The sequence below is a fragment of the Pteropus medius genome, unplaced genomic scaffold (genome assembly GCF_902729225.1).
Source record: "Pteropus medius unplaced genomic scaffold, Ma_sr-lr_union100, whole genome shotgun sequence".
Taxonomy (NCBI): Eukaryota; Metazoa; Chordata; class Mammalia; order Chiroptera; family Pteropodidae; genus Pteropus; species Pteropus medius.
Window position 1 is genome coordinate 1,749,228 of NW_024355526.1, and position 11,456 is coordinate 1,760,683.

Below are 11,456 nucleotides of genomic sequence, written 5' to 3' on the forward strand. Positions count from 1 at the left end.
AGGGGTCTTTATTTTTCCATAAAAATAGCTCATTCATATGTAACTCAACTGCTATACGACTCACCCATTGGAGTCTATGGTTCTAGTATATTCAAAGTTATGTGCAGCCATCACCACAGTCAACTAGAACATTTTTCATCAGTTAAAACACAAAACAAAAAACGTGCACCTGCACCTGTCGCCCCCTGCCCCCTCGTCTCCAGCCCTGAGCAACCAGTGAGCCATGTTGTGTCCCTACAGAGTCCCCTGTCCCCAGGCATTGCATATAAATGCAGTCGTGTGATATGGTTGCTGGCGTCTGAGCCCTTCCCCGCCCCACATACAGTTTCTGGGGTTGTCCAAGCTGGAGCGCGTGTCGGTGCTTCGTCCCTTTTATGGTCTAGCGTGTTTCATTCTGTAGATAGGCCGCAGTTCATTTATTTGTTCATCGGTGGGTAGGCGTTTGGCCGTTGTGATGCTGCTGCTGTGAACGCATGCCACGTGTTTGTGCGGACAGAGGTCCTCATTCCTCTGGAGCAGGTACCTGCCAGTGGCGCTGACGGGCTGCGTGGCGGCTCTGTTCGAGTGTCAGGGGTTGCTAGACTGTCTTCCAAGCCGCTAAGCGGGTTCACACTCCCACCCTTGTATGCGAGAGCTCTGCTTTCTCCACATCTTTGCCAACGTTTGTCATATTCCTTTTTAAAGATTAAATTATATCCATCCTAGTGGGTGCAAAATGGTCTCTCACTGTGGCTCGACCGGCATCTTTCTGTTGATGTCGAGCATCGCTTCGTGTGCCATTCGGCCTTTTTGTGGCTTCTTTGGAGAAACGTCTATTCAGGGCCTTTGCCCATTTTTAAATGAAGTGTTTGGTTTTTTTTAATAATTGATTGTAATAGTTCTTTATATATTCTAGAACAAGTCCTTTAACAGGTTGATGATTTTTAAATATTTTGTCCCATTCTGTGCTGATGATGTCCTTTGAAGCACAAAAATTTTAGATTTTGATCAAGTCTAATTTATGGTTTTTTTTGTTGCTCATGATATTGGTGTCATTTCTAAGAACCCATTCCCAAATCTGAGGCCCCTGTGTTTTCTTCTGAGCATTAAGGTTTCAGCTCCTACTTTTGATCCACTGATGTCATTTTTGTGTGTGGAGTGAGGTCGGGTCCCACTTCATCCTTTACCAGTGGACACCCAGCTGTCCCGGCACCACTGCCTGAAGAGCCTGTGCTTCCTCCCGAGCGGACAGCACCTTCCAAAGGCCGTCTGACCACAGATGTGTTTGGATCTGCCGTCTTTGACCTCTGGCCTCTCGTGTCTCACCCCCAGGGGCCAGTATCTGGACTATGAGAAGGAGGAAGTGGAGGCCCAGCCTCGGCAGTGGAAGAAGTACGACTTCCACTACGACAACGTGCTCTGGGCACTGCTGACACTCTTCACCGTGTCCACGGGTGAAGGGTGGCCCATGTGAGTCCCGGCAGGTCCTCGCCTCAGGCCGGCCCAGGGGGTGGACTCTCGGACCTGTCCAGGAAACGCTGCCCTGCGTCTGAGCGGGTGGCGGAGAAGGGGCTGGGACTGGAGATCCCGAAGATGTTCTCTGAGTGGCTGGAGGCCAGAGGGAGGTGGGCTCTGACATCGTGCTGGCCCACCGGACTCCGCTAAGGCAGCCAGAGCGGGTGTCTGTGTCACCGCCACCCTGGACGGCAGGGGCTTCCTCTGGGGCTGAGTGTGAGTGGACGTGAGCTAAGAGTGAGGTGAGTGTGTGGGCACATTAACAGGGCCTGAGTTGTGTGAGCTGAGAGGAATCAGGTGAGCTGGGAATGAGTTGAGTGTGAGCTGAGAGTGAGTGGATGAGCTGGGAAGTGCGCTGACTATGAGCAGGTGAGTTAGGTGTGAGTGGGTGTGAGCTGAATGTGAGATTGGGGTGAGCTTTCAGTGTGGAGCAGGTGAGCTGGGGAATGAACTAGGAGGGCGTGAGCTTTGAAGTGAGCTGGGCGAGCTTGGTGAGCTTTCAGGTCAGAGTGAGCTGGCTCTGAGTGGATGTGAGCTTAGACTGAGCAAGGCAGACCTGGTGAGAGGAAATGAGCCAAGAGCATTTATGAGTTCAGTGTGAACGGTTTTGGCTGAGGTGAGCCAGAGGAAAGAGCATGTGAGCTGGCATGAGCTGAGGTGAGCTTGGAGGAACTAGGTGAGCACAGAGTGAGCGGGTGAGTCTGATGTGAGCTCAGTGTGAGCTGGTGAGCTCTGAGTGAGCCGAGCTAGGACTAGCTGGATGTGAGCGGTGATCTGGGTATGAGCAGGTGAGCTGGGAGTGAGGTAAGAGAGGGTGAAAACTGGGACTTAGTTGGGTGTGAGCTGAGTGTGAGCTTAGAGTGAGCAGAGAGTGAGCTAGGTGTGAGTGGGTGAGCTGTGTGAGCGGGTGAGCTGCGTGAGCTGGGAGTGAGCTGAGTGTGAGCGGGTGAGCTCAGTGTGAGCAGATGAGCTGGGAGTAAGTGGCCAAGATGGAACTGCTGGGCCCACCCCACCTCCCCTCTGGGGATAGGACCTCAGACGCCTGAGGCCGCCCAGGGGCAGCCCCGCTACAGCCATGTAGGGAAGGTGGCCCACCTCCAGGAGAGATGGCTGACCCATGGAATAAGCGTGGGCCCCAGTGTGGCAGAGCCATCCCTGGGCTCAGGTGCGGAAGCCTCACCTGTGATGCAGGTATGACTCTGTCAGGGCCGTGTCCTCGTGGGTCCCCTGACGCTTGGCATCTGCTGTGGCCCAGGGTGCTGAAACACTCGGTGGATGCCACGTACGAGGAGCAGGGCCCAAGCCCTGGGTACCGCATGGAGCTGTCCATCTTCTACGTGGTCTACTTCGTGGTCTTCCCCTTCTTCTTTGTCAACATCTTCGTGGCCTTGATCATCATCACCTTCCAGGAGCAGGGGGACAAGGTGATGTCAGAATGTAGCCTGGAGAAAAACGAGGTAGGCGGCTCTCCTCCTGCCCGGGGCACACGTGCGGGGCTCCCCGTGGGCGGTGCGGGCAGGCCTTCCCTAGCCTCCTGAAGCACAAGGTGGGTGGTCACTCGCGGCCAGGTAGCCCCTGGCCAGCACGGTGGGCCTGTGCTGGGGCGGGGAGAGACTGCTTGGTGGGCTGCCAGGAGGGGAGGGCGGGGGGGCGGGGCAGGGCGGCCTGAGCCCTCGCACCTTCCCTCCCGGGCAGAGGGCTTGCATCGACTTCGCCATTAGCGCCAAACCCCTGACGCGGCACATGCCGCGGGACAAGCAGTCACTGCAGTACAAGACGTGGACGTTCGTGGTGTCTCCGCCCTTCGAGTACTTCATCATGGCCATGATCGCCCTCAACACGCTGGTGCTGATGATGAAGGTGCGTGGGCCCTGGGGCATGTGGGCCTGGGTGTCTGTGGGCTGCAAAGGGGGAGGCCCCGGGAGGCCTGGGCAGTGGGAAGGCATGCCCTTGGCCTGGGCGGGCTCTGATGGCGGCCCGGCGGCCCCCTGGTGGGATCGTCCCCCACAGTTCTACGGCGCACCCTACGAGTACGAGCTGCTGCTGAAGGGCCTGAACGTGGCCTTCACCTCCGTGTTCTCTATGGAGTGCCTGCTGAAGATCATTGCGTTCGGGGTGCTGGTACGTGCCTGGCCCCCCACCCTTCGGGGTCACCTTCCCGCTCCCCTTAGTGCCGGTGGGACCTGGGCTCCTGGTTTAGAGCAGGGACCTCCCCGACCCCAGAGCACACATGACGCTGCAGGGGCCCTGCTGCCCTGAGCTCTGCCCCCAGCCAGCTCCTGAGGCCGTGGAGGCAGGTCCCTCCTCCCTGGGCACATGGCTCTCTGTTCTCCACTGCCCGGGCCAGGGGTATCTGACTGCACTGGCCTGTGAGTCCCTGCTGGGGCGGCCCATCTGTCTCCTCTCCCTGTTCGTGGTCAGGGACCACCCCTTCCCCGGCAGAGCCCCGCCCGCTGCTGCCCTGACTGCCTTTCTCTTCCTGTAGAACTACTTCAGAGATGCCTGGAATGTGTTTGACTTTGTCACTGTGCTGGGAAGTATTACTGATATTTTAGTGACAGAAATTGCGGTAAGTAGCATTTTCTGCTCCCCTCCAGGGCCCCAAAGTATTTTCCTCATAGAGGGAGCCCTCTCTGCTGCTCCAGGCTGCGCCTGGGTCACCCCTCCTCTGGGACAGGGGTTCCCCCGGAGCCTGGATGGGTAGAGGCCCCTCTTCAGACATGGACTTTGGGGACTGGCTGTTGTCTCAGCAAATGCTTTTACTTGGATAAGAAAATGGTTCCCCAAAATTCTCTTAAGCTGATAGCCTGGGAATCACCTGGAAGCTGATGGTAAGAACCGACTGAGACAAGAATCTTTTAAATTTTATTTTTCTAATACATATGTGTTTAACGACTTGGCATCAGAAATGTAGAAACTAAACCAATAAGGATGTAGAATACTTAAAATGCGAGGTCTGCTTTATGTGACGCTAGAGATGCTCATTCCTATCAGACATGCACGGATCGCGTGCAAACGCTGGCCGAGTGCCCGACACAAGCTTGTTTCTGCGGCTGTGGGGGACCCGACTGTGAAGCGAGGCCCTCTCGCTGCGACGCTGCCTTGCGGGAGAACCGCAGAGCATTTGCTGCTTATCTTGGGGGGGCAGACGCTGGGGCGGGGGCTCCTGCCAAAGTGATTCCTCAGGAAGTGCTGCCGGCAAAACCAGTAGAGAGGTTTGGGGAGATTGGATAAGGCAGAAGGAAGGACAGAAATGATGCATGTTGAGTGAGTGCGGGGTGAGTTTGTCACCCAGGGGACTCTGGGACCAGGCAGGTCACGCCTCAGAGATGGCGGCTTTTATCCTGTACCCAGGTGTGCTCAGCTCAGGGCTGCACCTGGGGGTGTCGGTTCTCAGCCCCCCGGTGCACCCCGAGGGCAGCCTGGGCTGTGGGGTTGAGGGGACACCCGTGCTGCCCCAGGCGTGCGGGGCGTGTGCTGTGGTGCTCTGGCCCTGCCGTGCTCTGCCCGCACCCTGCTGCAGGCTCCCTCCCCGCACAGCGTGGCGGTGTCCGTCACCACGTCGGCGACGGTGCTCCCAGGGCCAATTGGTCCGGCCCGGCTATGTGTCGCCTGTCCCTCCTCCACCCCTTAGGTGGCCCCTGACCTGCGGCCGGCCTTTGGTTTCTCTGGTGGCTGGTATGGTGAGGTGACCAAACCTTCATCTGACGTGGCCCATTCCCTGCTGGCTGTGCCCTCGTGTGGCTCAGGCTGCCACATGGTCCAGTCACAGTCAAGCCTATTCACTGGAGCGCCCAGGATGGCGCCCCAACCCCAGAGACTGCTCCCGGCACTCAGCTGCCCGCGCCCGCTGGCGTGGCACAGCCCAGAGTGACGGCCACCATGGCCTGGTGTCGCACACAGGAAGTGGTCCTGCCCTTTGCACCGGGACCTCAGATTCGCCACACCCACCTGTGGGGCCCTGGAGTCACCACAGTGACAGCAGGAGGGACGCCACTCCCACCCACTTGCTGGGTCCCAGCGATTCGCTGGCCAGGTACCCGGGACCATTTGTCAGCCGTCACTTCATACTGAGGGCAGCACCCCACCTGGGGACTGGCCAAGCAGCCTTCTGCCTGGGGCTCTGAGGCTGCTTCAACCCCTGGCAGGCCGGCCCCTCCTGGGCGGTGGGGAGGGGCTGTGAGGGGTCCCAGCCCCTCCGCATAGCCTGTGCTTGCAGTAGGACAGGGTCCTGGGACCCGTGTTGGTGACCTCTGCCGTGCTGCTACCGTCCCAGCTGGCACAGGACACGGCCATTCCCAGTGCAGGGTCTCACGTGGACAGCGTGTCACCCAGTGCAGAGACCTGGCGGTGACCTCCCCGCATGGCCCACCGCATGTTCCGCAGAGGCCGTGGCTGGTTCAGCTGTGCTGAGCGGGGCCTGGCCTTGGTCTCAGCCCTCACGGCCTAGACTGCGAACACCGCGGCCGGCCGTGATGTTAGACCCTCAGTGCCCCTGCATTTGGGGTGCCCTCTGGGGGAAGTTAAAGCTGTGTTATGCCGAGACCTACACTTAATGCCTGGTCCCCAAACCCTGCTCCTTCCAGAGGCCCGACCTTGCTTTAGCCCTGGCTGGAGACCACGTCCCCTGACGATGGTCAGCTTCTTCGTGGTGAGGGTGACACACTGGCTGCTCAGGCACAGCGCCCAGACTCCACCTCAAACCAGCTCAGGCTGTCCGCAGGGGGTCTGCTTGAGGCCAGCACCAGCGTGCCGGCCAGCCCGCCCCTCAGCCAGACTTGGGTGGTTCCTCCAGGTTCGAGTGACTGTCCCTTGGTGCACAAGGTAGGGGAGCTGAGGGAGAGTCTGGTGCAAGAGTGACAGGCACGGGGCCTGGGCCACCTGATGTGTGACTTGCCCTGGGGACGTGTTTAGGTTTGTTCCTAGGCGTGGCACTCCCGCTGTGCGCTGGGCTGCGGGTGGCACAGACAGTCGTGAGAAGCTCCGGTGCCAGAGGCACGCGGCATCATGGTCAGACACAGTCTCTGCCAGTGACATGGCCTGGCTCTGGAATCTTAAGCGTGCGAGGGCTTCTCCATGGGAACTTTGCAGGGACCCTGCCCAGTATCTCCCCACACCGCAGACACCCCTGGCACGGGTGACACTGCGCGTGGGCGCCCTGCTCTGAAACGCTCAAACCCGGTGGCGTCGCCTCGCTCGATAAGTGGGTCGCAGTGGTGTTCTGAGGGTGTTCTGTGCAAACCCCAAAGAAGCCTGCGGGAGGCAGCACAACGACAAACGCGTCTCTCAAGGGCTGTGTCCTGGCTGGCAGCCCTGGGCCATAGCACTTCTGCACGTTAGGCGTCCCCGGGAATGGAAGGGAGCTCTCCCGGCCCGAGCGCGGAGAACAGGGAGCGCTCCGTTTGTACGGGACCGGTGCAGCCTCGACACTTGAATGTGTAAAAGTATAGAGTGCAAGAAAGAAAACCAAAAGCTCGCTCGTTAACACAGACGCAGAGTTGTCCACGGCATGCATGCCGACCAAGTCCGACAGTCACTGGGAGGACAGGGCAGGGTCAGGCCGAGGAGGCGGGGTCCCGATCAGAAAGTCCGTCACCATAATGCACCTCAGCAGATCCAAGGACCCCAGTAATGTGATCCTGTCGTGGCTGCAGAGAAGACACTCAGATTCAGATTTTATTCATGATAAAAAGTATTCACAATCTAGAAATTGTTAACTCAAAGAGCATTTACCCAAAACGTCCTCTGCGAACATCACATATAAAGGTGCAATTTGGAAAGAACATCCTTCAACAATGAGAAAGGCCAGTGACACCTGTAGCCAGTATTCTTTTCGGCGTTGAACTTTGGGCCCTGGTCAGGTCAGTAAGCTGGAGTCTGCTCTGTGGGGATGGCGGTTCTGCCTGTTCTGTCTGCGGCCACATCCCCGTGCTGAGGGTGTGCGTGGCCTTCGGCAGGGTCCGTGAATGCTTGCTGAGCAGGTAGACGAGGAACAGCGGCAAAGCGGCTGAGAGTCAGGGCAGGCGCAGGCGGCACCGCCGGTATTCAGAGAACACCACGATCTGGGGAGGGGATCTGGGACCACCTGACGCCAATGAGAGCGTCCGGCAAGGGTGCTGAGTGTGAGCTCACCCGAGCGAGTCGGTTGCGTTCCCTGACACCAGCAGCCCTGGCGACAGTAACGAAGGGTGTGTGCCAGGTGGGCACGGGAACCGCGGCAGTTTCCCAGAAGACCCGGAGGACCGTTTGCATAGATGGAGCTCTTTCTCACGGTGGTCGGGCCCGTAGGTCCGTGTCCGGGAGATGGCACTTTCCCCAACTGACCTGTAGATTCGTGCAATTTCAGGAAAGATGCCAATGATTTTGTTTCTGTTTAAGAACTTATTATAAATTACTGCTGGAGTTTATAAGAAGGAGCAGAGGCCGCAAACAGTTGAGATACTTGAGAAGAAGGTGCTGCTGGGCGCTGTGGGACGCAGGCTGGTCCTGTGGTGATGTGACCCACTGCGAGGCTGTCACCCTGCAGACTGACCGCCGCACTGCGCTTAGCAGGCGGGGCCGGGGGAGGTACGGACAGGGACACGGTCTCGGCTCACACCACTTACTAACAAATCTATGTCAAACGCGTGGGAAGGCGTAAAGAGAGGCAAAACTTTGAAACTCAGAGGAAATCATAGGAGATGAAGACCTTGGGACAGGGACTGGCTTAAGCAAAATATGTAAAGCACCAGCCATAACTGAAAAAAATTCTATAAAATTAAGAGTTTCTGTTTATGAAAAGAAGGCCTGTCCATGAACAGGGAGACAATATTTGTATCACATTTAAAAATACCGACCCTGTGGCTCGCTGAATGTCATCCCGAGGCCCCAGGACAAAGGGTTGGCCTCTGCAGACCGAGGAGGGCCCTAGACAAGGCCAGGCAGGGAGGGGCGTGGCAGGGCGGGGCTTTCATGGTGGGTCCAGACAAGTGTCACTGTCCCCAGTAAAGATGTCTGGGCTTGTGGGGAAGCCATGGGGAGGGACTGGGGAGTGACATTCAGAGGCCTGGAGCCTGGGTAGGGCTGGGTGGGCACCCAGCTGGGACAGCAGGGAACAGGAAGGCGGAGCGGCTGAGGGCAGGGACGGCCTTGCAGTCAGAGTGCACTTGGCTTTTTTGCTGAGTGAGAGAGCAGGGTTCAGAGGGTTTTGTGACAAGGAGTGACACGATCTGGCTTCCAGGAGCATAGTGCCGGGCACAGGCAGAAGCAGCTTGACCGTTTCAGGTTGTGTTAGCATTTTTCCCAGAAACAGACTGAGACAGAAGTTCAGCACAAGCTGCCATTTGGTAAGTGACCCAGGACTGCTGGGGAGTGACGAAGTGAGCAGGGAGGGAGGCGTCTGGAGGCAGATGCCATCCGGTTGGGTGCCCTGAGCCCTAGCCTCCCCACTAAGTGGCTAGGGGTCCTCAGCAGATGCCACTGGTTGAAGCTCCTGGGGACAGCGGCCTGGGGAGTCACCGGCTGGGACTGCGCCCTGGGCTGGGAGGCCTCAGGAGTACACTTGTGGGGCTGACCGCTGGGTCTCGGCCTGTGGGGAAGTAGGTGCAGTGAGCCAGGCAGAGGGGCTGGGTGACGAGCTGCAGATTCCGGGTATCACGTAAAGGTTGAGCTGCAGATGGGTGTGACGATGAGGCAGGAATGGCACCTGTTTGCTCTGAGCACGTAGAAACCTGGATTACCGCGAACTGTGACGGGGGAGTGTGGGCGGAGCGGGCCTGTTGGGGACATTGGGGCGCAGTTTGTATGTGCAGATTTCACTTCTCAGAGGCGTCACCCGACAGGCTGTTGTACAGAGGGCCCTCGGCGGGAGGCTGGCTGCGTCGGACTCCACGGGCCTCCCCTCAACTCAGGGACTGTCATGCCCCGGGTAGTAGGGTGCAAACACTGGGTGTCCCCCTTGCCAGAGAGGGGTGACTGGCCAGAGGCTGGAGTGGCCGACGTCCGTCCCTTATGGCCGGACCATCGAGGCGGGCAGCATGTGGTGGTTTCAGCCCTCACTTCAGCCCCCACCCACTCCCCACGCCCAGCAGGGCTAGTGGGGCGGCCGGGCGGCTGTTGCTCAGAACTGGGGCTCGGTGTCCCCTGTTCTGCCTGCGGTGGGGGGACGAAAGGGAGCCATCCGCAGGTTAGTGGTGTCTCATTCTTCCATTTGCAGTCACGCCATGTGCTACTTTGTGAATGCACTTTTTTTTCTCAGGCAAAAGTCTGGGTGTCAGTCCGCACCCCAGGGTTCCGTTGGAACGGAACTGAGCAGCAGCCCTGAGCAGGGTCCTGGAGAGAGCCCTCCAGGCTGCGGTGACACTGACATTGACCCCTTTGCCTGGAAACAAAAACAAGGGTCTGTGAGTCATCTCCGCCGGACGGTGCAGGCAGGTGCCGCTCCGCATGCCGTGCCGGGTCCGAGGGCGTGCCAACGCATTCGAAGCAAAGTGTGCCCAGTTACCAAAACCCCCAAATTCTCCAGTGGAGTATTGAGAGTTGGAGTTTTTACTTGTGTCGATGACTCATTTTCTCTTTTGTTTTCTGTTTTTGTCCTTGACTTACCTTAACCTACCTGCTGACTCACGCCATCCAACCAACATACCCTGCGAAACCATGTCTGCGTCTGTATGTTGCCGCCTGCTGCCCAAACACCCCAATCTGTAAATAACACGCACACACCCACCCATGAAAACGCCACGCGTAGGAAACGGTTGGTTTCATGCCTTCGAATGGTTCTCAGCCCTCGCTTCGCCATCCGCCCTGCCCCTGCGAGCCCTCGCTGCTGCCCCCGCATCGGGCCAGCTGCACCAGCCCCTCTGGCCTTGGGCACCATCCCCAGGGGCTTCTGGGGGCCCTCTCTGCGACCACTGACTGCGGCCGGCCCTTGGGCGGGGAGAGGGGTGGGCTTCTGAGCGGGAGGCAGGCAGATGCCTTGGCAGCTCTTCCTGTTGGAGCTGGCTCAGAATTTGGGGTGTTGCAGGGCGGGATTTCGGACCTGGTCCCTGTGGAGTCCACGGTTTCTGCCGCACAGCCCTCTCCCTTCTGCCCTGTCCCCATGTTGCCAGCAGACACAGGAGTTGGCCCCCACTGTCCCCTAGCGTGTCCCTCCTGGAGACCCTGTGCACGATTCAGCAGCACCAGCATGGACAGAGGGGCCCGCCCAGGGGACAGGGGAGCCCCGGGCTTCCTCGTCTGGCCAGTGCTGGTTCAGGGCCCCTGGGTCGGCATGCTTGCGTGGGGTGCAGGTGGCAGGAGCCGGGGCCACCTCCCAGGTCTCCAGGGGCATCTGAGAGTGAAGCTGTCGGGAGCCAACTGACTCAAGGCTGTGCCTGGCGAGTCACGTAGAGTAGCCAGCACTTGAGACCCTGCTGCAGAAGGTGGGCGTTGGAGAGGACGCGTCATGGCTGGAGCAGACAACCTCAGTTTTCAAGGGAATGGCATTTGATGCTGCACAGCCTGACGCGTGTGCCTCTGCCCGCTGCTGGGCGCGCGCTCCCAGGACCGCGTGCATGCCCTGTCCCAGCGCGCCGCCCCCTGGTGGCCGTGCGTGGGCCTGCAGGTGGGCGTGTAGTTTTCTTTCCTTCATCCTCAGCCCCGCGGCAAGGACGGCGCTGCGCTCCACGCGTGGCTGGACCTCACCCCAGTGGGTGACCGGTCTGAGGAGGCCTCCCCTTTGCTATGGCCCTGACCAGATGCAGCGATGTGCTTGGATGCAGGAGACACTGGTCTTTCTGGGGTCAGCCAACCACCTCCGTGGGACCGTGTTTCACAGGCTCAGTGCGCTTTTAAGTCCCTTTTCGTGAGGGACCTAAACCTGGACATGATGTCCACCTGTCTAGGAGCTAGTGACCAGGGTGCCCTCCCAATTTGGGGGTGTGGTGACACACCTTTCCTGACTCAGAGGCCATACAACAAGGAGGTGCTGCAGAAGCCAGGGACTC

The 11,456-nt window shown here is 58.9% G+C and overlaps 1 protein-coding gene across 1 annotated transcript in view; it reads left to right on the plus strand.

Moving 5' to 3' along the window:
- Positions 1–11,456, plus strand: part of CACNA1B (calcium voltage-gated channel subunit alpha1 B) — a 148,231-nt gene that overhangs the window by 108,222 nt on the left and 28,553 nt on the right. Inside the window, exons 27-32 of the mRNA XM_039858818.1 lie at positions 1,312–1,449; positions 2,750–2,951; positions 3,190–3,354; positions 3,505–3,615; positions 3,980–4,063; positions 10,220–10,225. Of these exons, the coding sequence (XP_039714752.1) occupies positions 1,312–1,449; positions 2,750–2,951; positions 3,190–3,354; positions 3,505–3,615; positions 3,980–4,063; positions 10,220–10,225 (706 nt within the window). The remainder of the gene's footprint in view (positions 1–1,311; positions 1,450–2,749; positions 2,952–3,189; positions 3,355–3,504; positions 3,616–3,979; positions 4,064–10,219; positions 10,226–11,456) is intronic.